Genomic DNA, 25,906 nt, shown 5'->3' with positions numbered 1-25,906 from the left:
GTCCCTTCCAACCCTGATATTTTATGATTCTATGACCAGGACCAGCGCTAGGAGTTTGAGCGCCCTAGGCGCACGGCCATTTCGCTGCCCCGCGCGCTGGTCCCCTGGCTCCGCAGTCCTGCCTGCGGACGGTCGGCTGCTCCTGCGGCTCCGGTGGAGCTGCCGCAGTCGTGCCTGCAGGAGGTCCACCACAGCCGCGCGAGTAGCTAACCATCCGCAGGCACGACTGCGGCAGCTCCACTGGAGCCGCAGACCAGCGGACCCTCCACAGGCACCACTGCGGCAGCTCCACCGGAGCTGCCTGGCACCGATTGCCTAAGCCGCCTAAACGCAAGCGCTGGCCCTGTCTATGACAAACCCACAGTAACCATCTCCATTTTGTGAGGGACCACATGGAGCCAGTCTCTAGGAAACAGATAAATGCATGGAAGTTAAGTCCATTAGTGGCTATTAGCCAGGATGGGTAACGAATGGTGTCCCCAGCCTCTGTTTGTCAGAGGGTGGAGATGGATGGCAGGAGAGAGATCACTTGATCATCGCCTGTGAGGTTCACTCCCTCCGGGGCACTTGGCATTGGGCATTGTCAGTAGAAAGGATACTGAGCTGGATGGACTCTTGGTTTGACCCAGTATGGCTGTTCTTATGTTCTAAATGAACCCAAAGTTATGGAGACAGATAAGAGTCAAGGAAGCCTGCAGAGTATCAGAACCCTGGAAAAGTCTCTGACTGGATGGGCTCAGGTGTTTGGTCACAAGCTGAGGTGGTTCAAAAGTTTTGCATTTTTTTTAGCAGAATTTTTTATTGTTTCTTTAAACAAACAAACACAGCAAGCAGCAAATATTTGGCCACACACTCTGAAACCCCAAGCCATGTTCAGGTTTTAGCAGAATAATTTAAGCTTTTCAATTAAAAAAAACACAACAAATTTTGAAGGAAAGATGAAAATTGTCCATGATTTTTTTCTGCTTTTTAAAAACCTCTAGTTTTTGATCCAAAAAAAGTTTTGACGGAAAATATTTTTCCAACCCTTTTAATGAGCTTTAGTGCCTTTTAGCACTAGCTGATTCTGAGAACCAGTGATACCTTGTAAAGAAGTTTTCTCAAAACTGGGCTTGTGCCAAGACACAGAAGGTTTATTTTTCCGAGGGCCGCCCGAGGGCGGAAGCAAGTGGGGCAATTTGCCCGGGCCAAGCCACGAGAATATAGTATTGCAATTTTTTTTTTTTTATGGAAGGAGCCCCCAACATTGCTTTGCCCCAGGCCCCCTGAATCCCCTGGGCAGCCCTGCCTTCCCCCCCAGCCACACTGAGAGGTGACTGTATCTGCCTGGCTGAGCTGGCAGCAAGGCCAGGCCGAGTTAGGGATCACTCTGGCCCCTCGGGAGCAGTGATCAGCCAGGCTGGAGCAGGGCCTACCTAGATCAAGCTCCCTCAGGACCCACTTGCCTGGCACGGCCCCCTGTGTTGGTCTGCTGAGCTCTTCCCCTGCCATAAGGGTCTGCTTTCCCTTTCCTGCTGGCAGGAGTGCTCCAGCGGGGCCATCTCCCCTATCAGCTGCCCCTGCCGGGAGTGGCAAACCTTGACTTTTTAAGGTGTCCCTAGAATGACAATGCCATGAGCCATGTTCCTCCTGCGCCTAACTGGAAATCCGGCCCAGCTAACAGAAAAGTGTTAATTCCTGTGCATTGAAAGCAAATGGTCACTCTGTGTGAGATCACAGAATCACAGAGTTGGAAGGGACCTCGGGAGGTCATCTAGTCTAACCCCCTGCTCAAAGCAGGACCAATCCCAGACAGATTTTTACCCCAGTTCCCTAAATGGCCCCCCTCAAGGACTGAACTCACAACCAATGCTCAAACCACTGAGCTATCCCTCCCCCCGATCAAAGATCAATCTCTCAGTTCATTCCTCTTTCCCGCTATGAAGAATGAAACCATGTATGGCCATCATGAGCACTTAATTTCTGTGAGCAGAAGCTATAAATGTGGACACAGGAAAAAAAATTAATCATTTAACTGTTTGAATTCTTATTTTTATTCTCATTTTAGTTATCACTAGTAAGTGTCCACTCCCACACATGCCTTCTTCCTGCTGTGTACATCTTCCAAAGTTCTGCTCTATTTGTGCTGAATTGTAATGTGATCCAACTGGTTCCTGGTCTGTGATTTGATCACCTCTATCTCTGCTACCTTTTGAAATTACGGACTCTAACTCACCTGTACATGTATCTTTACTTGCTTTAACCTCTTAATAACTCATTTCTTTTTCTGGGGGTTTGTCTACACAGGAATGGAAGCCCAGGGTTAGTGGGACTGGAGTCACCTGACCTCTGTCTGGAAACAATCAGCTTGAGCATCTACTTTGCATTTTACCCCTAGGTTAAGAATTTTCTGACCTGTGCTTGAACCTAGGACTCTGGCACCTACACTGCAATGCACAGACCCCAGTCAAAGTAACTCAGGGGTCGGCAACCTTTCAGAAGTGGTGTGCCAAGTCTTCATTTATTCACTTTAATTTAAATTTTCACGTGCTGGTAATACATTTTAACTTTTTTTAGGTTTCTCTCTATAAGTATATATATTTTATACCTAAACTACTGTTGTAGGTAAAGTAAACAAGGTTTTCAAAATATTTAAGAAGCTTCACTTAAAATGAAATTAAAATGCTGATCTTAAGCCGCCGGCCTGCTTAGCCCACTCCCGGCCTGGGGTTCCATTCACCTAGGCCAGCAGTGGGCAGAGCAGGGCCTGCGGCTGGAACCCCAGCTGGCAAGGGGCCGGCAGCCAGAACCCCAGACTGGCCGTTGGCTCCTGCCAGCCAGGGTCCTGGCTGCCGGCCCCACTCAGCCCACTGCCGGTCTGGGTTTCTGGCTGCCAGCCCCTTGCCAGTTGGGGTCCCAGCCTCCGACCCCGCTCAGCCTGCTGCCAGCCTGGGGTCCCACCCTGCCCACAAACAGTGGGTACCTACCTTCTCCCTAGATCTGACCCATTCTCTTCCTCTCTCTCTCTGCACTGAGCTGAGGGTGGGGGTGCACTGAGCACAGGGTTGGGGTACAGGATCTGGCCAGGAGCTAGAATGAGGGAGGGGGCTCAGGAGGTTTGGGTGGGGCAGGAGGTTTGGGTGTGGAGCACTTACCTGGACAGCTCTCCCATTTGGTGCAAGGGGTGCAGGTGGGAATGTGCGAGGGGGGTGCAGGAGCTCCCATTTGGTGCTCAGGGTTGGGATGTGCAAGAGTCAGGGCAGGGGGTGTGGGGGGGCTGAGTATGTGTGGGGAGTGCAGGAGTCAGGGCAGGAGGTGTGGTGGGGCTGGGTAAGTGTGGAAGTGCAGGAGTCAGGGCAAGGGGTCTTGAGGGGGATGCAGGGAGCTGGAGTGCAAGGGGGTGCAAAGGTCAGGGCAGAGGGCTGGGGGCATGTGAGAGGGTGCAGGAGACAAGGCATAGGGTGTGAGGGGGTTGGGTATGTGTAGAGGGTGCAGGAATCAGAGATGGGGTCATGGGCGATATACAGGGGGCTGGGGTCAGGGGTCAGGGCAGAGGGCTGTGGGAGTGGGCTGGGATCACAGGGGTGCTCCTAGCCCCCTGCCCTGTGCAGCTCACGGCAGGGGGCTGGAGGGATATGCCCCACTCCTATCCCCCTTCCCCAAGGCCTCGCTCCTGCCTCCCTTCCCCGCCTCCTTACCGGTCGGAGTAGCGAGGGCACTGGGGCTGCTCTCCCCTCCCTCGCAAGGGCCACTGGCGACAGAGAGGAAGAGGACGTGGGGCTCAAAGCAGCATGCTGGGGGAAGAGGCAGGGAAGGGGGAAGCTTGGCTTCTGGCAGAGCCTGTCCTACAGCAGCAGCCAGCAGGACCAAGCTTGATTCTGCTCCCTGCCGGAAAGAGCGGTAGGTGGAAAAGAGCAGGCTGGGTCGGGCAGCATTTTTAATGGCACGCTGCTGCCTGCTGGGGTCCGGCTCAGCCTGCTGCAGGGGTTCAGGAGCAGGCTGAGCAGGACCCCGGCAGGCAGCAGCATGCCATTAAAAATCAGCTCACGTGCCTACCCCTGAAGTAACCCCATCCCATAGTGCCTAGGGACCACTCCCCCTCCAGTGTCAACACTCCAGCCCTACGAATGTGCTGCACTCTACTTACTGCCCACCCTATTTCCTAATGGAGATGGTGCTGTTGGAATTCAGGTGCCCATAAGGACACACGAGTACAGAAAACCCATAATTAGCTCCTTTGGTGGCTGTCTCAGTAGCACAACTGCAGCTCGTGAAGATACTGAACTACTGTCTAATCTGAGAACTGGGCTCTCCACCTCTAGGCTGAGTCACACTGGCAGGAAATGCCCATGTGCTCCTGTTCTGAGGATAATTAGGATGTCAGTCTCCAGGGCTGGTAAACTATTAAATGAAACTTTGCAGTTCTTAATTTTTGAAGTGGGCCGTTCAATGAAGGTGGTTTCATGTGGTTGTTCTTTTATGTATATTTGTTTGGAAGTTTGACATAAAATGTAGGTTTCAGAGGGAAAAAAAAACCACACTCCCACCCCAGCCTGGCTGCTGCTGGCTATGGAGCGGTGAAGTGTATCTCCAGGGCTTGGGATGCAGTGTGCTCCACCATCCCAGCACAACCTGGGAAGCAGGGATAAGGGATCCCTGGGAATCTGTAGGGAAGTTCTGAGGCTGACTCCCTCTCACTACCCTCACAGTGTGCGCTGCCTGGACACATCTGCACAAACAGTCCAGGGAGTGCAGGGGGGCAGAGTGGGGACCAAGCAGCTACCCTGTAGGGAGGGGGAACAGCCAGGGTGTTAGGAGTCATATAACCCTTCCTTGGGCTGTTTGTGCAAGGGCACCTGGGCAGCTTGCACCAATATCTGGCTGTGCTCTTGGGACCAGGAAGCAGCTGTCTTTGCAAAAAGCTTCTTCTGATCAGTCTCTATTGAAAACCCTGCAGGCTTGCTGACAGTGTGCTGGCAGATCGCTGTCCAACAGACAATGGGTTAATGCTGATCTGAGCTGCTGCAGTTTGCAAAGGGTGATGTGGCTTCTGTTTGCAGTAGAGTGCAACAGACTGTACCACCAATTGTACCTTAGAGAGGACTAAGGTACTTTCCCCAAGGAACTCTGGGATACATCTGGAGGGACCACGTGCACAGAGGAAAGAAATAGGGCTCGGACTTAGGTCCCAGTTTAAAACGGGCTCAGATGCTTCAATCCTGCAGGGTCCTGGACACTAGGTTTGACTCCCAGATTAATACAATTGATGTGTGGACACAAGGGCAGTTAGGCTTGAGCCTGGGCTTACATTTCTGTGTAGATATACCCTTAGTAATGAATCTCTCAATAGCTTACTATAGGATTGGATGCCAGTGTCTTTGATGTGAGATCTAGGATGCAAATTGACCTTGGTGAGTGATTTGTCTCTTGGGATGTGCCCATGCTCTTAAGTCCCTCCCAGACAGCTTGACAGTCCTGTTTTAAGGAAAGGAATGTGCTAGCATAACCCACCTTACCTAGTATATCTCTGTCCTTCTCTAGTGGCTGGACCACATAAACGAGTTGTGGTAAAATCACTAGAGTTTGCAATACTGACATTTCCCATCCCGACCTGAAAACATCACAAAAGGCAAAAACTTGCAAATTTTCCCTTATTCAAAATGGCCACCATCGCCTATTACCGCCAGTGAGGCTGAAGCCAGCAGCATGGCTGCCATTTCTCTATAGTCCATCTGTTCGTGGAAGTGAGGCTTCCCTTGATAAAGTTGACTGTCACCTCCCGCTGTTTACAATGAGATGGAAGCCATGTCCACAGGCAAAATGGCTGCCACTGTGGTTTTGGGGATAGACAGGGCACAGGGTCTGTGAGGTGTTCCAAAGACAGGGCTAAATGTAGATGGAGCGAGTGAGGGGGAGCAGGGCAATGGGGGAGGGAGAAGGAGGCAGATTTAGGGATGCAGGAAAATGGGCTGCAGGGTGATGTGGGGGACAGAAGGGAACATATTGAAGGGGGGTCTGGAGGAAGAGGAGGAGTATTTGCGGGGTGGAGCGCTGTTTAGTCTCTGGCAGAGACGTGGGGGTTGAGAGATCAGGGGAGTGCTGCTTCTTGGAAAAGGCTAAAACAGTCCCATAATGTATTTACTGTGACTTTATCACTTATACCAGGAGTGGGGAACCATTTTTGTATAAGAGGCCACTGACTCACTGAAAAAATGAATGGTGGGCCACACAATTGAACTCATCTGCCTGAGGGGGCATGGAGGCTCGGGGTTCCCCCCACAGTGGGATAAGCCAGGGACACTGAGATTCAGGGCTTCTCCCCCCACATATGGTGGGACAAGCTGGCGCTTGTGTCTTCAGGCCCACGGGGCTGGGGGGTGCCAAGGGATGAGCCAGCGCTTTCAGCTCCAGTGCTGTGGGCAGGAAGCCCTGAGCCTCAGCGCCCCCCATCGGGCTGGAGCTGTGAACACTGGCTTGTCCTGCTGCAGGTGGAAGCCCAGAACCTCAATGTCCCTCCCCAGCAGGCGAGTTGAACATGTGTGGCCCAAGGGCCGAACAAAAATGAGCAAGGGCTGGATCCGGTCCGTGAGCCATAGGTTCTACATGTCTGGCTTATAGCTTTATATGAATACATTTCTAGTTCTTTAATACGTATATCTATAACTCATCAACCCTAACAAGTAGTGTATGTTGTATGTGTGAGTGGGAGGTCAGTGGTCCTTGAATTATTTACAATCCAACCTTCATATTATCCAAGGAAACTAATTTGGAGGGGAGAAAGTCAAGATGGTGATTGGAAAGGGGATAAAAAAGTTCCTCTACATTATGGATGAGGAGAAATTCAATGCAGTCTCCATCTGAGCAACCAGGGAGAGACATGAATTTTTGTGTACATTAAAGATTGATTTTTCAACCTGATATCATCTAACACACATTGGCAAAGGAGTAGAGCAGAGTTTAAAAGTCAAAAGGTAGACTAAAAACCCACCGCAGTTAGATTATTTTTTTAAGTCTATTGATTTTCGAGGGTCTAATTCATGATTTTTGATGTGTTAAAGTTGCCAGTACTGGGTTGTTGGGTTTTTTGGTCTTAAAATAATTGTGTCTAACATCAAAATATGCTGCATCTGGGATTTGCTACAAACCACTGGACTCTGTTCTCAGCTGCACCAACTTCACGCTCAGCCCTGATGAGACTGAAATAACTGGTTGCAAGCCACCTCTGCACTGCCCTGATCCTGGGCCAGGTGAGGGACAAAACAACCTCTAGTCTAACACAGAGGAATCTTAGGGCTGCCGTAAGTTGCCCCAGATGCTGTGCTGGTCTAGGAGAGGTGGAGCACCATGCACTCTGCCCCGGACATATACCTCCATGCTCCTCCACACCCCTTAAATAGAGGCAGAGTTTTACAGGGAGTGGGTAGTACAGAGCTCTCTATACCTGCTTTCTACCACCAGAGGATTACCTTGAGTCAGGAGGATCCTTAGCTGCTCCTTAGGGCAGCTGCCCAGCTGCTGTCCCTGCTCCACAGGGGCTGAAGCCTGAGCTCACTACGTGCACTGTAGGATGCTGTGATCCTTCCTGGTACCCTGAGTTTAACTCACAACATCAGCGTTACCAGGCACAGCCTAAAGGGATCTGGCTGTTTCTTACCGCAGTCTCTGCAGTTTGCATTTCGGGTGTTTCAGTCCCTCACACAGCAGCTGCACTCCAGAATCTCCCAGATTATTCTCACCCAGCTGCAGCTCTGTCAAGTTCTGGCTGGCTCTGAGAACAGCAGCGAGATCCCAACAGCCAGTGGCTGTGACACCGCACTTCCACAACCTGCAGGAGAGAGAAAGGCAGAGAAGGGGGATCAATGCTTGAATGGGGTCCATCACAGCTGTTCTGACAGGTGGCCCAACCCACCAGCCCCTCTGCCTGACCAATCAGCATGAAGAATGAGTCCTGCTACAGACTCTGGGTATGTCTACACTACGGGATTATACTGATTTTACAGAAACCGGTATTTGGAAACAGCTTATATAAAGTCGAGTGCATGCGGCCACACTAAGCACATTAATTTGGCACTGTGCGTCCATGTACCAAGGCTAGCATCAATTTCCGGAGTGTTGCACTGTGAGTAGCTGTCCCATAGTTCCCACAGTCTCCCCCGCCCATTGGAATTCTGGGTTGAGATCTCAATGCATGATGGGGCCAAAACAGTGTCACGGGTGATTCTGGGTAAATGTCATCACTCAATCCTTCCTCCGTGAAAGCAGTGGCAGACAATCATTTCCCACCCTTTTTCTCTGGATTGCCCTGGCAGATGCCATAGCATGGCAACCATGGAGCCCTTTTAGCCTTTTTTAACTCTCACCATATGTGTACTGGATGCTGCTGACAGATGTGGTACTGCAGTGCTACACAGCAGCATTCATTTGCCTTTGCAAGGTAGCAGAGATGGTTACCAGCCCTATTGCACCGTTTGCTGCTTTGGAAATTGGCGATGACGGTTACCAGTCCTATTGTACTGTCTGCTGCTGTCATAGGTGTTCCTGGCTGGCCTTGCTGAGGTTGGCCAGGGGCGCATGGATAAAAATGGGAATGACTCCCCAGGTCATTCTCTTCTTTATGTTTTGTCTAAAAATAGAGTCAGTCCTGCCTAGAATATGGGGCAAGTCTACTAGAGAACCAAAGAGCACATCCACTCCGGGTCAGAGCCCCGGACATTCCTCAGAAATGATGAGCTGTGTGCCATTCTAGGGGGTGCCCCTGCAATAACCCCACCTGTTGCTTTCCTCCTCCCCCACCCCTCCTGGGCTACTGTGGCAGTGTCCCCCCATTTGTGGATGAAGTAATAAAGAATGCAGGAATGAGAAACACTGACTTTTGAGTGAGACAAAACGAGGGGGAGGCAGCTTCCCGCTGCTATGATAGTCCAGGCAGGACAGAATCTCCATTAATCATTGAAGGGGAGGAGAGGAGCACAGCCTCCAGTTGCTATGGTATTCCAGGCAGGAGTGAATCTCCAGGAGACAAAGCTTAAAGAAGCCACTTTTGCCCAGGCACCCTCAGCTGACCTCACAGAGGCCAGTCAGGAGCACTCACAGGATGATGACAACAGTTATCAGTCCTATTGCACTGTCTGCCATCAGGGAGAGGAGAGAAGGGGATGCTGCTGTTTAGCGCTGCAGCACCCCGTCTACCAGCAGCATCCAGTAGACATATGGTGACATAGAAAAAAGGTGAGAAACTATTTTTTCCCCTTTTCTTTCACCGGGGAGAGGAGAGGGGAATTGACAACATATACCCTGACCCACATGCAACAATGTTTTTAACCCTTCAGGCATTGGGAGCTCAGCCAAGAATGCAAATACTTTTCGGAGACTGTGGGATAGCTTGAGTTCTCAGTCCCTCCCTCCATGAGCATCCATTTAATTCTTTAGCTTTCCGTTATGCTTGTCACGCAGCACTGTGTTGAGTCCCTGCTGTGGCCTCTGTTTGTCATGGCCTTGGAGATTTTTTCAAATGCTTTGGCATTTCGTCTTTTGGAACAGAGCTCTGATAGAACAGATTTGTCTCCCCATACAGCGATCGGATCCAGTATCTCCCGTACAGTCCATGTTGGAGCTCTTTTTGGATTTGGGACTGCATGGTCACTCATGCTGATCAGCGCTCCACGCTGGGCAAACAGAAAATGAAATTCAAAATTTCACGGGGCTTTTCCTGTCTACCTGGCCAGTGCATCCAAGTTCAGATTGCTGTCCAGAGCAGTCACAAAGCTGGTCTGTAGGATACCGCCCGGAGGCCAATACCGTTGAATTGTGGCCACACTAACCCTAGACCAACATGGCAATACTGATTTTAGCGCTACTCCCCTCGTCGGGGAGGATTACAAATATCAGTATTAAAAGCTCTTTATATCAATATAAAGGGCTTTGTTGTGTGGACGGGTGCAGGGTTAATTCAGTTTAATGCTGCTAAATTCAGTATAAATGCGTAGTGTAGACCAGGCCTTATTCCCAAGTACCATCTCTTGTCCAATGAGAAACCAGCAGTGGGTGGGACTTCCTGTTTAAACTCCACCACTTGCCCTTTTCCCTTCACCAATCAAAAGTGAGAATGGCCTAGACACTTCAAATGTCTGCCACTGACCAATGAGGTTTGGAGTAAGACTCCCTAAGCACCGCCCCTTCATCCTTTACATTGACCAACCAGAATTCAGAAAGGGTAAAATGTTGTCCTTTAAATCCTGCCCACTCCGCACTGATCAGCCCCGGGATGGTGGGGGGGAAACAAAAAAGAAGAAAAAGGCACAGCTGGAGCGGCAAAGCAGGTGAAAAAAAATCCTGAGGCGCGGCAAAGGCAGGGGGGAACAAAACAAAAACACAGCGCTGCCAGAGCAGAAAAACTGAGGGGACAAAGGTGCGGCTGGCAAAGCAGGGGGGAAAACAAAACAAAAAAACGCTACAGGGTGGCCGGAGCCAGGGAGCAGGGGGACTCCCTCTGCTGCAGAGTGCACGTCTGGTCTAGTGGGGCGGGGAAAGAGAAGGGGGGTGGCCAGTGCTTCAGTGTGGAGCTCACCCTGTGGCCCCGATTGCCGCGCCACCTGCCAGGAGGGCTCCGCGCTGCTCCGGTCAGCAGGGATGGAAGGACGTGGGTTGCCCTGCCGAGTTTGCTGCAGGGTGCTCCCCTTCTCCACCCCCTATAGGGCAGCCAGAGCAGCAGAAAAAAAAAAGCAGCCATGCCACCCTAGGTTTGGATGGAATGCCACCCCATAGAATCTGCCACTCCAAGCACCAGCTTGCTCAGCTGGTGCCTGAAGCCGGCCCTCAGTGGGGCTGCACAGGGGAACCACTCCCTGCCTCAGTTCATCTCCACACTGCCTCCTCCGCTGAGCACACAGCCCCCACTCTAAGCCCCCTTCTCCAATTGGTGCCACAGGCCTAGGAGAAGAGGAGAATAAGAGTGGCACTGGCGTGCTCGGCGGAGGAGGTGGAGCCAAGGTGAGCTGGGCAGGGTCGCTGGGTGGGGTTAGCTGCCATGGGGGGGGGACTGCCTGGGCGGGGTTAGCTTCCATGGGAGGGGAAGTCTCCCCATACGGGCTTAGCTGCCATGGGGAGGGGGTATGTGTTTCTCTCCAGAAGGGGTTAGCTGCCACGGGGGGGGGGAAGAGGGGCTCCCCGGGCAAGGTTGCTGTGGGGGGGATAGCTGCTGGGGGGGGGCTCACCAGGCAGGGGGAGTGGCAGGATCCCCAGGTGGGGGGCTCGGTTAGCTGCCACGGGGAACAGGATAGCGGGGAGGGGGACAGCGCAAGGTGGAAGTTTTGCCTAGGGTGCAAAACTTCCTTGCACCAGCCCTGGATACGGGGGCTGCCGGTCTATCCTGGTTCCAAGCCCTCACCAGCTAGCTGCAACTGGCTTCTCTTCCTGCAAACAGTAGACAAAGCAGGTGGCTGCCAAACGAAGTCAGAATGGAGCATTGCACAACTTTAAATGAGCGGTGTTCTCTAACTGATCAGCAATGTAACAATGAAACAATGTTAAACGGGATGACTTAAAGTGAGGAGTTACTGTGCAGCACTTAAGTATTTGTTGAATAAATCCTACGTTCTGAGCACTGCAACCTGCCAGAATGTGACGAACGGTTGCATGGGAGGCCCTGACCAGGGGTGGGGTGGGGAGTGAATCATGTCCTGACCCTGGGGGTGGAGGTGGGGGTGGAGGTGGGGGAATGAGAGGCACTGGGGGTGTACAGCCCACTATGCACTCACCCTGTAGCAGCAGCTCCTGCTCCTTCAGGGCTGGTTAGCTCTCTGATCTAGCTGTTGTAACCTGGTACATGGGGTCACACTGTCACTCACTGAAATTTGAGTGAGCTCCCTCTAGTTGGGCCAATTCAGTGGCAAAACTTTTACTGTTTTACAGATGGAGCAAAATCAAGTGTTCAGGGACAACTGTTTACAGAGTAACTGATACTCAGTACTACAGGAGGTGGTGAATGAGAAATAGGTCCCCCTGCACTTCCCCTTCCCATGTGGTCAGAGAAAAATCACTGAATCAGGCTTCGCCCTGCCCGCAAAGAGAATGGCAACCCCTGTGCTTGCAGTGGAATCACAACTCAGAAAACCTCCCCTCTGCAATCCGATCAATCTGGTTGCCTGCATCTGTGTGCGTCTCTTGCAAAAATGAAATGTCTACTTTTTTCTGGGACGGGAGCTCAAAAAGAGCCTTATATTTTTTAACATCTCTGTGCCCACTCACATTCAGAAAGACACATACAAAAGTAATCCTCAGACCAGTACTCATCAGAAAAAATAAGAAAAACAATCACCACATGTTCCTATATTCATTAATTCCCTACGTTTCCATTGGTGAAAGAGACACGTGATTTGGTGACAACTTTATTCATTCTATACCACTTTTGTCTGAAAAACTCAGACACAGAGACATCTCATAGTATACTGAACAGACAATAAAAACAGATTAAGATCAGGAAACCAATCTGCCACTTTTACACCACGTTTCCCCTTAGTCTCATCCAGAAGCCTACCAGTAGCATCCAGGCTGTATTCCCCACCTCTCCCTGTCATGGAGTTCAGGACCCAAAGAATCCATGAGTTTGTCGTCCCACACACTCAGACTCAGAGTCACTACTGATTTTGGGATGTGAGGAGGGGCTCAGACAGACCAGAGGGAGGGGGCTGCTAGGACTGAGTGGCAAAAATACCTGAGGATTCTCTATGCCTCCAACCAAAGACCCACCCTCAGAAGCACCCACAGCCAGCATGTGCTCCCCGACTGCACTGACTCAGTTAATCAGTTGGGGCCGTCACTGGCTGTTTTTTATTCTGGAGTTTTGCCAGCAAGCTCGAATCCACAAAGCCATGGAAACCACAGCGACAGACTCAGGCCATAGCTACACTGGCGTTTTACAGCGCTGCAACTTTTGTGCTCAGGGGTGTGAAAAAACACCCCCCTGAGTGCTACAAGATACAGCGCTGTAAAGCCTCAGTGTAATCAGTGCCGCAGCACTAGGAGCGCAGCTCCCAGCACTGCAAGCTACACCCGTAAGGGATGTGGTTTACGTGCAGTGCTGGGAGAGCTCTCTTCCAGCGCTGGCGTTCCGACCACACTCACACTTCAAAGTGCTGCCGCGGCAGCGCTCCCGCAGCACTGCCGCGGCAGCGCTTTGAAATGTCAAGTGTAGCCATACCTTCAGCCTCCATTTCTCAGATAGGCTCAGGCTGAGAGTCCATTGAATCAGGAACCACAAAACCAGTAATACCATCTCCCTCCAGGTGTAAAGGGGATACTACTCCCCAGAACTAACATCCCAAGAGATATCTGGAGCCTGCTGGCACTCAGTCCCCGCCTCAGCCACTCCATCTTGTGCTTTACTCTCAGAACCCCCGACATTCCCAGCCACAGGGCACCAGGAGCAGCCTGCCTCTTCTTAGGGCATTGATTGACTCAATGTATCAGACTCCCACAACAAAAACAGGCCACATCCTCAGTGGCAACAGAAAATGATGTTGTCACACTCCCCAATCCTATACTTCAGGGACACTTTAAATACTTTGGAAGTTCTGTTTAATATCATATAGACCTGCCTACGAAAGGACAAGACTGGCTGAACCTCTGGGCTTTACAGACCAAAGGAATCCTCCTAATAGGGCTAGTGATCTTACCAGGCCTTTGCTCAGCTGCTCATTCCTAGAAATGGAGGGACATTAGAAACAGCGACTGTAACAGCAGGTGTTGAGAGGGGCACAACATGGACAAACACACCTAATCCCCCCACAACCACCTGCTCAAGGAGGCTACGTGTGGCAACAATCACAACAGCCTTGCTCATGCGGGAGGCAATACTTCATGTTCTTAAACCTAGTGACTTTCCCACAGCTAAATCACACTCTTCCACAGAGGCAGAATCTGGAGGCAAAATCCAAAACCTATAGCCACACATTAAGCCCTCAGAATCTGCAATGAACTGCAGTTTTTGTCCCCCTGGGCCCTCAACTTGGAGGTAATTGTCAGGTGTGGGCTCAGCTTTACTTAGTTTCCATCTTCCAAACATGCCAATGCATGTTGTGAGCCACTGACACATGCTGGAGACATTGAACTCTCAGCTTCTCCCTATAGCTGCCTGGAGCAGTCACCAGTCACGCATCCTGTTTACTTAAAGGACATCTGTAAACACAGAGAGGAACCCAAATATTACTTACGACAGACTCTGTAATTTGCAGTTTTGTTTCAGTCCCTCACAAAGCAGCTGCACGCCGACATCTCCCAGTTCATTATCACTCAGCTCCAGTTTTGTCAGGCTCTGGTTGGTTCTGAGAACAGTGGCGAGATCCGCACAGCCAGCCTCTGTGAGATGACAACCCTGCAAGCTGCAGGAGAGAGAAATACAGAGAAGTGAGATCATGGAGTGAACAGGACTCGTCACATCTGATCTGACAGGTGGCCCTATGCACCAGCCCCTCCCTGACCAATTAGCATTGCGAAAAAGCCAGAAATTCTACCGGAGGCCCTGTTCCAGGCCCCACCCCTTACCCATGAGTAATCAGTGTTGGGTGGGTCTTCCTGCTTAACCCCCCATTGCTTCCCCTTCAGAGAGAACCAATCAGCACTGAGAATGGCCCAGACATGTCAATCCCCCAAACTCTGCCACTGACCAATGAGGAATAAGATTTGCAGTAAGGTTTCCTCCCTATGCAGCTCCCCGAACCCTTTCTACTGATCAACCAGAATTCAGGATGGGTACAAGGTCCCTTAAGTCTTGCCCACTCAGCTCTCAACCAGTCAGTCTGGACTTTGCACATATTAACCACAGGATGAGGGGGAGGGATAGCTCAGTGGTTTGAGCACTGGCTTGCTAAAGCTAAGGTTGTGAGTTTAATCCTTAGGGGGGCCAGTTAGGGGTCAAGGGCAAAAATCTGTTTGGGGTGAAGGATGGGGCTGAGGGATTCAGAATTGGGGGTGGGGGGGACTTGGGTGTTTGAAGTGCAGGAGGGAGCTCTGGGTGTGGATTTACCTCAGGCAGCTCCTGGTCATCAGCACAACAAAGCTAAGGAAGGTTCCCTGCCTGTCCTGACACCATGCTGTGTCCCAGAAGCAGCCAGCATGCCCGGGGGGGGCAGGCAGGATGCTCCATGTGCTGCTCTTGCCCACAAACACTACCCCTCCCTGCTCCCATTGGCTGGCAACTGGCCCATGGGAGTGTGGAGTTGGGGCAGTGTGCAGAGCCTCTTGGCCCCCTTGCTTAGGAATCAGACCTGCTGGCTGCTTCCAGTGTGTAGGACAAGTGGGGATTAGCCTGCCTAAGCATTGTAGCACCGGTGACCAGACTTTTAATGGCATGTTCAGCAGTGTTGACCAGAGTTGACAGGGTCCCTTTCAACAGCGTATTCTGGTCAAAAAATGGACACCTGGTCACCCTATTGGGCACACTGCTGCATGGGGGATGGGGGAGGAGTTTGCTGCATAGAGTCAGGGTTCCAATCCTAGTAAAAGAGTGGTGAAGTCACACCTGCACAGCATGGCTCTGCGTGCTGGAAGATGATGCTCAGGAAAGAATTGTGAGTCCAGAGCTGGATAAAAAGTTCTGCCATAGTTTGCCCAACCCAGTCTACAGTCTCTGATCTCAGTTTTGACACCAGCCTGTCCCTGGATCTCATTTACAGCACCAATTCATTCCAATTAAAAGTTTATTGATTAAACACAAGAACGAACAAGACAAAACAGTAATGTATATTGAAAATCTGGCTGAGTGATTATGCAAAACAAACAGTCAAAACCTTCAAAATCTTTCTTCTTTGGAGGCAAAATATCAGGTCACTTATTTTCAGAACAACCTTTCCTTGATGAAAACAAAATGACTAATTTTACTATCAGTCCTGATGTATAGAAGGCATTTACTTACCTTTTTTTAAACAGACAGACACAAGGCAGAAGAGAGACAGGATAGAAAAGATGGGTGCAATAAGGGTTTTGTGGATGTTTTTGGAGCACCGTATTGCCGATTATTTATGTGTGGATGCTTTTTGGCTGGCAAGTGGATCACGACACCTGCTGTTTGGATCCTAGTTTACAATCTGGTTAGGGATGTTATCTGAGCGGATCTTTTCTTCTTAGACAAGGATGATAGTGTAGCTGACTTCAGGATTTGATGAAAAGCCAAAAGAGCAAGAGGGAGAACAAAAGGAAAGAAGGGGGCAGGGGGCAGAAAAAAACACAACAAAAGGAAGGGAGAACAAAGCAGGTTCTTATGTGCTTCTGCAGTGCTCGTAGTTACATACCCTACTGCTGGGCTGAGGACTGGACGCCAGTTCACACTCACAGGTGAAAACAAAGCTCCTTGAACAAGTTCAAGGCTAGCCGGCCTTCCTCTCAGGAAGAAAGTTCTTTAGATGAGCTGAGGTGAGTTGCAGTGCTGGCAGTTTGGAGGATGAGCTGAGATGCAAGATGGGATGGGAGATGAGATGGAATGCTCATCTGAAGCGATCTGTATATTTTTCTCTCCAAGGCTCTTTTTAAGGAACTCAGAAATAGGAAAAGTGGGCATCATAGTTCATCTTCCTTATCATTTTGTCCACTAATTAGGCCTAATATACATCATAAAAAATGTTGGCTCCACATCATGTGTTTTTCACAAGCATAATTTAAACAGTCCTTGGATTATATGAACATGGCCTTTTGGTTTAGATTAGTCTATTTTCTCTATCTGGTTTTCTTGCACCTCTGATAAGATTCAATGTTGTAAACAGCTTGGTCTATTTTTTTGTGGTTATTGTAACATCTTATGGATTCTCACATGCTTTTTACATCAGAGGTCACTATGGGGGTACAGCTCATAGGCCTAATAATCACACCCACTCCCATCTGTGGCCATCACACCTGGGGAGGAGACGCAGCCGCCAGGCCCAGAACTGGCAACATCACACCCACCTTCCCACTGAGACCAGGGATCAAAGGGGGGAAAGACAAATGAGAAAAGAACCTCAGAGCAAGTGTGATCCCTGATATTTGGGGAGAGAAGAGCACTGAAAGGGTGGCGACCATGTGAAACCATTGGCAGGGCCTGTTTCACACTCTCTGTTGAGCTTGTAAAAGCAGAAGCTGTCATAAATATAAAGGCAAGGAAATGCATAAGATTATCTTTTGGTTTAGCTTGTGAATTTTCCCTATGCTGAGAGGGAGTTTTATTCCTGTTTTATGTAACTTTGAAGCTAAGCCTAGAGGGGAATCCTCTGTTTTTTAGATCTTTTTATTTAACCTGTAAAGTTACCTTCCATCCTGATTTTGCAGGTGTGATTCTTTAACTTTTTTTTTTTAATAAAATTCTTCTTTTAAGAACCTGATTGATTTTCAGTGTCCTAAAAACCAGGGATTTGGTCTGTGCTCACTTGTTACCAATTTTTTAGTATATTATTCTCAAGCCTCCCCAGGAAAGGGGATGAAGGGGCTTGGGGAATATTTTGGGGAAACAGGGACTCCAAGTGGCCCTTTTTCCTGGATTTTTGTCAAAATCACTTGGTAGTGGCAGGAATACCGTCCAAAGAGTAGGAAAGGATTTGTGACTTGGGCAAGTTTTAACCTGAGCTGGTAGAAATAAGCTTAGGGGGTCTTTCATCTGTACCCCAGAGTTTAGAGTGGGGAGAGAACCCTGGCAGAAGTTCTGCTGGTTTTTGTAATGCTCCAGCAGAGTCTGGGTTCCTGATAAAGCTGCCACCCATCTGAATGGGTATCCATGGCAGCAGGCCGGCTATGAGCATGTGCACCTCAGGGACCAACCCCAAGTATGACTGTCTTTGTTCTCCTTCAAGGTCTCACAGGGAGCACCCTGCACACCCAAGTACGAGCCATCCCCACCTCCAACACCTGCCAAATTCTGTACATACATCAAGACACTACATCCACCAGAACTGGACACAGCATTGACCCCTCCATCACTACAGCTGGTTTGAACCTATGGTCATCCTACTGAAGGGAGAGCAGAGCCCCCAATGCTTGGGAGAGAAAAAGAGCCACTGAATTTGTACAAGGGAGAGAAGCCCTCAATCCCTGAGTGAGCCCAGAAGTTCTTTAAGAGAGAATAGATCCCCCAAGATATTTTGGATGCAGGATGAGAGGAGCCCCCAGTGGGATGAAGGACTCTAAGGTTGAGGTGAATATGGGGAGAAAAACCCCACGGGTGTATGTGGGAAATTGAGGAGCTAAGCCCTAACTTGGGGGACAGAGGCTGGGGAGAGAAGAGGGCATTCAAGATAAAGCGATGGAGAAAATTCACATAAAATTTACAGATAAAACAAGAGAGAAGACACCTGAGCAGATCAGGAGAAAGAGACCCCAAAGTGGGGAGAGGAAATTTAAGGGAAAAGAAGGACCACAATTGGATTCCAAAGGAGAAAACCCCATCCCCCCAACAGTAGTAAAGGGATGTTGTTATATTTTATTAAATTTTCCCATCAACATTTGTTATTATTGGTGACTGAACCTGTGATGGGTTGGACCCCCTGGGGCATCATGTGGGGCACTGAAATACCACTGAACCTACCTTTCTGCCAGAATGGGTGCCCCTTAATGCTCTCTTTCTTAGCCGCTTTTCCACAGCTGGGCATACAACCCAGGTAGGACTACCAAAACCAAATTATTACTAGTGGGATTATGAAATAACCCCCTTCCCTTCCATCATGATATGTTCAATGGAAGAGATAAGGTTCAGGTGGGGTAAGTAAAGACACACCATGACCCAGAGTAAGAGAGAACTTCAGGGAAGAGCAGTGAAATGGGCAATTTGTCGTATGTTAATCCGTATAACTAATTACCTGTGATGCTTGGGAGATAGGTCCATTTGAAAGTCTCTAGGATTGCCTATTGTTCACCCAGGATTGAATGGTCAAGAGGCTGCTAGAAAACTGTATATAAAGACCCTTGGGACCGGATCCTTTTGTTTATCTCAGATCTGCTTGAGGTTTCATGCAGGGGAACTCTAAGGCATAAGCAGGGCCTCCAATGGGGCAGGGGGGGCAGAGGGGGAAATTGCCCAAGAGCCAGGGTGACTTAAAAGGGCCTGGGACTCCCAGGGTCACCACTGCTGCTGTGGTAGTGGTGGCTAGGAGCTCCCTGCCACTTTTAAATTGTGGTGCGGCACAATGTGATGGCAATGGGGTGGGCCACCCAGGGCTCCCTGCTGCATTTAAATTGTGGCACTGAAGGGCTACTGAGGGAGGCTAGCTGTGCTGTCTCTTTGCCACCTTCCAACTTTAAATCCCATTTCACTGTCAGACTGCTAAATTCCCATTCCCCACAAACGAAGCTTGAATCACTCTGTGACCCTGGCTTTAGGGATCTAGCAGCTTCAGCACTGCAGTGACCAGCATTGTGAAAGATCTGACCCTGAAGTGGCTGCCAGGAGTCAGCTAAGACCCACAAGGGATTCCAGTGAGTCCGGCTGAAGTCAGGAGAGGAACCTGTCCCACTCAGGCATGAATTCAAAACAAGATGACTTTAGGTTAAGCTAGCCAACACCACAGTGCTGCCACACTCCACCTCAGGATGCAAAGATTGGGCAGTACCACTCACCTTGGGAAGATGCCAGGGATAGAGGTGGGGATGGAGGAGCTTGAGAGTGTTAGGATGCAGAGGATTGGGTTAATTGTTAATGTTTTTTTCATTATTAGATAACCATAGTCCCTTCCTTCCCCAGACCCTATTCTCCTGTGAGTAATACAATTCCACTCTCTGTTACTCATTGTGTGTTCTTCATTTGTTAAGGTTTACTTTATTTACTTTATTGTCCCCATCATCCCCTGTGCACTGGGCTTTACACTCCTTTCCTGTTCGTAGTAGTATTATGGATTTCTCAAGGAATAGCCACCTTGTGCACTGGGCACAGTGAGTCTCTTTAAGAGGAGGGTCCAGGGGCACCAAAGATGCTAGCTCCACTCCAGTGTGGTTTCCACTCTCAGGGGCTCCACTTGACTCAGTCCTTCCTCCATAGCTGCCTACTAGCAGCCCTTTATAAGTTCAGGTGTAGCCCAGCCCTCTTTAATTAACTAGACTGGGCTCACCTACTCTGGTCCAGGGGAGCTGGGCTCAATCTATCAACCCTGTGACATACCCCCCACCTTTCCAGAAGAAAAAATTATGTATTCTTTTCCTTTTTGTAAGGTGCCCCCCAGGGCTATTCTAACCCCATACAATGCAAAAGCACCTGTCCACCTCGACATTCTGCAACATCAGTTATTACAACCTTTCAGGGCCCAAAGTTTTCTTAAACTTAACCAAAATTATTTCCCTCAGTGGTTTAACATAATACCATTCTCTGCAGTTCCTACCCATAACGGAGTGTTCTCTGAGTCCCAGAAACCACAGTCAGCTTCCCTCAGGCACAAACTGTGGTTCCCAGTCACCCTGAGTTTTATGCAGTAAGGCCAGGCTTACATGCCCAGGACTACTGGGTACAATCTCTAGGTGATCTTATCTCTGTCAAGGCTTTTCCATCTCTGCATGAAGAATCTCTACTTTAGTCTCAAGTTCATGAACCATGCAGAGTAAACAGTTTCTTTCTTTCTCAGAGAACTGGAGATCTGTGGCCCGTTGTTCTTTCTGGAACTTTAGATCTTGTAAATTAACTTTCCTCCAACTCCACTCACTCTGTAAGCTCATTGGCCCTTATAAGGGGGATCATAAAACAGGGAAGTGCTATTTCTTTCCCTGCACTGGAGTCCTTTTTCCAGCCCTGGTCCCCTATTTGGGTGTCTACTTATGGAGAGGTCCTGTCTGATTCCCCATGCTAGGTCGTTCAATGGCCACCATGGCTGGGACTCATGCTGATGCTGAAACCAAAGTTGAATATTTCAGCTCAGATAGGGACATTTACAATTCCTTGGTGTCAAAAGTCATTAAAATGATCTAAAACAGTCTGGTGAGTGAAGGGTAAGAGTTAGCACTTTTTAATAAATATATTTTTATTAAGAGAGAGTTTTTTAAATGTATCTTTATCCCCAGGGCCAGTGCAAGGATGTTTCGTGCCCTAGGCAAAACTTCCACCTTGCGCCCCCCCCGCGCCCCTGCCCTGAGGCACCCCCCCATGGCAACTCCCCCCCTCCGCCCTGAGGCGCCCCCCCGGCAGCTCCCTACCCCCCACCCTCCGCCCTGAGGCACTCCCCTCCGCCCCAGCTCACTCCAGCTCCGCGCACGAGCACCCCGAGCACGCTGTCGCTGCTTCACTTCAGCATAGGCGCAGCAAGCTTGGGAGGCAGGAGAAGTGAAGCAGCCATGGTGTGCTCAGGGTGGAGCCACGGCAGGGGTGAGCTGCGGCGGGGAGTTCTCCTGCATGCCACACCCCCTCCCACTTCCTGCAGGCGGCCCTCCCCGTGGTCCCCTGCCCCAGCTCCTTCCGCCTAAATGCCGGTGGCGACCAGGGCAGCCGAAGATCCTGCCGCCGTGGTCACTGCCGAAGAAAATGGTGCCTCCCCAAATCCTAGCACCCTAAGCGACCACCTAGCTTGCCTAAATGGTTGCACCAGTCCTGTTTATCTCCCAAACACCAGGGGATGGTGGAGCCTGCTGTTTGTTGTGGGACAAGCCTTACTTAAGATTTCCATTTTCTAAACAGGGCAGGCTGGGTGCATGTTGTGAGCCACCAATGGAGGTGTTGGAGAGACACTTAATGCTCAGCTCCTCAATGCAGCTGCAGGGAGCAGACATCAGACACCAGCCACACCCCCTGTCAAGTGCTTTATATAGAAGATACCTGTAAATACACAGAGGAGGCTAAATGTTACTTACCCCAGTCTCTGCAGTTTGCAGTTCGGGTGTGACAGTCCCTTACACAGACGCTGCATGCCAGCATCTCCCAGATAATTGTAACCCAGGTCCAGATCTGTCAGGCTCTCCTTGGCTCTGAGAACAGCAGCGAGATCCTCACAGGAAGCACCTGGGAGATGACCACTAAACAAGCTGCAGGAAAGTGAAAGGCACAGAAGAGTGATCACAATGTGATCAGGGCTCATCACAGCTGTTCTGACAGGAAGCTCCATCCACCAGATCTTCTCCCTGACCAATCAACATTGAGAATGAGCCAGAAGCCCTGCCCCAGCCCTGGACCAACCCCCACCTGTGTCCAATGAGTTACAAGTTTTAGGCGGGACTGCCTGCCTAAGCCCAACTCCTTGCATCTCACCCTTGACCAATCAGTATTGAGAATGGTCCAGCCACCACAATCCTTAAACTTCTGCCATTGACCACTGAAAAATAAGGTTCTGGATAAAATTCTACCCCCAGATTCATTAAGGGTTGGTAGAGCCCCTGAGATATTTTGGAGGCAGGAAGAGAGGCACCCCCAATGGGGTTAGAGACTCTAACTGTGGGTTGAACAGGAAGAGAAAAAGTCCATGGGTGTATGCGGGAAACCAGGGAAATACACCCTAACTGGGGAAGCTGGGGTGGGGCGGGAAGAGGGTGTCCATGATGGAGCAATGGAGAAGAGCTCCACAAGTTTTAAAGGTGAGAAAGGAGGGAAGACAAGTGAGAAGTTGAGGAGGAAGAGACATGGGGAAAAGACACATGAAGGGAAAGAAGGACCCCAACTATGATAAAAAAGAGGAAATGAGGAATGGTGTTGGTGGTAAGCTTTGGGAAGGAGGTAACTGTTCCAGCAGTAGGAGAGTTTATTCTTTGCTCTGGGCTCTGACTAGAGTCCATTGTTGAGGCTGAGTTTCTCCTTGGGAATTTGGTGCTGGGCTCAGATCTCTTGAAGAGGTGCCCACCCTACGTGCTGTGTGACCATATCATTCCAAAACGGGTGAATAAATGTGAATATGACAAGTTTCGCTTAGAGTTTATCCAGACCCCCTGTCACAGATTTCTCCTCTGATCTGCAAGGTGCAGAACATCTGCCACCACTTGGCTGAGGGTAATTCAGGTGTCAGAGCAGGACACCGGTTTTATAAGAAAAAGAAGCAACATAGACACAGACAGTCCTTGCCCTGAGGATCCTATGATCTAAACAGACCAGACAGACAAAAAGTGAGGGAAAGAAAATATTATTATCCGCATTTTTCAAATGGAGAGATGAGACCTATAAGAGATTGAATGACTTGCCCAATGTCACTGAGAGTCTGAGTTTTGATCCAGAGATTTAATTACACAACTAGCCTTTCTCTTCCTTTGTGTTTCTCTGTTTCAGAAGGGCATTTTTAAGGAGGAGCTACTTAACAATTAGGGGCTGAACATTATGGCCTGAGCCACTGATGAGGCTTCTTACCATATTGATACCCATTGTGATTTGTTAAAGTGTGTTAGAAGAATTCAGTCTACTGACCAGACCAGACCCAAGGAAACACCTGAAGACTATAAAGAGCTGTAAGAAGGGCAAACAAAATTCATATAAAGTTTCCCAGAGGTGAGCAAGGAGTAGGGTGCAAAGTGGCCTGTCCCAGACATTTTTGAAATGCCATGTGCCATTTCCAGTATTTTAGAAATCTGTCATATCTTTCAAAGGCAAAATTCTGTTCAATCAAAATTACAAGAGCTTTCATGGTTTTCATCTGGAATTCTGCACTGGGATAACTGGCTATAATGTCATATTATGATATACTGTTAAGAGAACTGCGTACACCAAAGCCACATGACCCCAAATATATTTGATTATTTCCCAGCAGGTGCATACACAAACATTCTAAAAGCAAGCATCAACTCAGTGAGAGACAGGAACACATGCACAAGTAGTACCAGCTCCATGCTTACATTTCCATGCAGATTTATAGCTGAGGCAGGACTGCAAACCCTTTTTTCTCACTAGTCTACCAGCCTGGACTCATTTGCGGCACTCCAGTTAACTCACCACCTAGAAAATTTTATTTTTACTACATTAGCACATGACTGGTGGTCATTACCAGGGTAGAAGTAAATGCCAGAAGTAGTGCAGTTTTTCTGTACCATGTAATGTTTAAAAGTTATTGGACACTCAATCTGAAAAAACAGTTGACAAGAAGGTGTGAGTAACAGCAAGGGGAACCTAACCCAACCAGTACAAAAACTAACTTCCCCCCCCCTGCTGTTATTCATACCTTCTTGTCAACTGTTTGAAATGGGCCACCTCGATTACATTGAAGACATTAGCACTACAAAGGTGATTTTTCCTTCATTCTTGTCAACTGTTGAGAATAGCCCACATCCACCTTAATTGAATTGGCTCATTAGCACTGACCACCCCATTTGGTAAGGCAACTCCCATCTTTTCATGTGCCGTGTATTTATACTTCCCTACTGTATTTTCCACTCCACGCATCTGATGAAGTGGGTTTTAGCCCATGAAAGCTTATGCCCAAATAAATTTGTTAGTCTCTAAGCTGCCAGAAGGACTCCCAAACATGAAGTACTCTGGCTAGTACTTAAGAATCCATTGCTTGATGCAGCCTGATTTACAAGCTACCTCCTGTGCTGTTCAGTGATCATGCAGAGCCAGGGAGTGTGACAGAGCTCTGCTACATTCACTATCTAACTGATATGCATTGCTTAACAGGAGCCTCTGTACAACATAACAGCCAGTTTCAGCTGGTTCACCACCCGGTATCATCTGATCTCCCACTTCCGAGCAACCTAATGAAGAAGCTACTGAATAACTGCATCCACGTCACCTGGCCGTTGGCAATATCCAGCTGGATTTTAGGCCTGGACAGAGAATAGAAATGGCACTACTGAAGCTGAGAGTGCTTCACTTCCAGCTCCCATGTTTCATCTGCTTGGTCTCAGAGTAGCACAGACATCTCAGTTCATTGATTGTAATTTCATCTCCTATGTCAGTCGGGTTAGACCCACTAGGTTTGTTTTCTCTGGATAACAGTAGTACCTGCAGAGCAATCAAGAACAGGCTTCCATTGTGGTAGGTCCTGAGGAGTTTACAGTGTAATTAGGCAAGACAGACAAATGCAGGGGACAGAGCCAGAAGACACAAGCAGAACAAATGACATGATTGTTTGTCATTTTGTTTATTATTTTGCTTGGTGGAATTTTTATTAATTGTTTTTAATTCTTTGGGTGCGGTTTGTTATGCGGGGATTAGCTTAAAGGAAAGAAAGAGGAAGGGAAAGGGGATGAGGGAGGGAAGGAATGAGGGGAGAATGGAGGGCAGGTGGAGGGAGGCGGATGTGAAGACACTGTGAGAGAGGAGGAAGGAGGAGTTGCAACAAACTAATCAGCACATGAGAAGAATGTCAAGAGTAACACCATGCAGCAGGCAACCTGATGACATCAGTGTTCATTAGTCCATTGGTCCATGCTGAGGCTGATTCTTTGTCTGCTCCTACTGCCTGGGAGTCTCTCTGGGCCCAGGTCTGGCTCCTCCTGGGAATTTCATGGAGGATTAAGACTTAAACTGGCAGCAGAAACTGACTGGATGCCAGTGAGGGGACTGGAGTATTGCCTTGATGTAGTCATAGCAGCATAAATAATGGAAGGGGTGGACAGTCCCTTTTGTACTATCTGGAATGTAGGCATCATTTTTACATTCAGCTTTAGGTGCAGTGAAATAGAGAAATTCAGTCTGGAGAGGAAATGTGGATTGAATAATATGGCTAGGTTCTCGTCTGGGCAGAATGTGTAACGTTTTTGAGCGCACTGGCAATTCCTAATTAAACTATGATTTAATTTTTAAATCAGAATTACATAATGAGAGACTTTAAACAAGGTAAAATGACATTCTAGTCACTTGGGACAGTATGATCTTAATCTCATGCACAAAAAAAGACACTACAGAGGTAGAAGTTAATAAGAAGCTACTGGAAAAAAATCCTAGCAAATGGTGAAACCGGAGAAAAGGAGAATAAGAAAAGGAGAGCTAAAAGGCACTAGAGATGAAAGGCCTAGAGAACATACTGGGAATGGTGGAAGTGAAACAGAACAGGAGAACCCAGACACCTGAGGAGTAATC

General features: G+C 49.1%; 1 protein-coding gene across 1 annotated transcript in view; it reads right to left on the bottom strand.

Annotated features, from left to right (window-relative positions):
• Positions 1 to 25,906, bottom strand: part of LOC115650594 (NACHT, LRR and PYD domains-containing protein 3-like) — a 103,458-nt gene that overhangs the window by 8,354 nt on the left and 69,198 nt on the right. Inside the window, exons 9-11 of the mRNA XM_030560781.1 lie at positions 21,763 to 21,933; positions 14,190 to 14,357; positions 7,634 to 7,804 (exon numbers count right to left, since the gene is read on the bottom strand). Coding sequence (XP_030416641.1) covers positions 7,634 to 7,804; positions 14,190 to 14,357; positions 21,763 to 21,933 — 510 coding nt within the window. The remainder of the gene's footprint in view (positions 1 to 7,633; positions 7,805 to 14,189; positions 14,358 to 21,762; positions 21,934 to 25,906) is intronic.

The sequence above is a fragment of the Gopherus evgoodei genome, chromosome 4 (assembly GCF_007399415.2).
Source record: "Gopherus evgoodei ecotype Sinaloan lineage chromosome 4, rGopEvg1_v1.p, whole genome shotgun sequence".
NCBI lineage: Eukaryota > Metazoa > Chordata > Testudines > Testudinidae > Gopherus > Gopherus evgoodei.
This window is presented reverse-complemented; position numbering and strand designations above follow the sequence as displayed.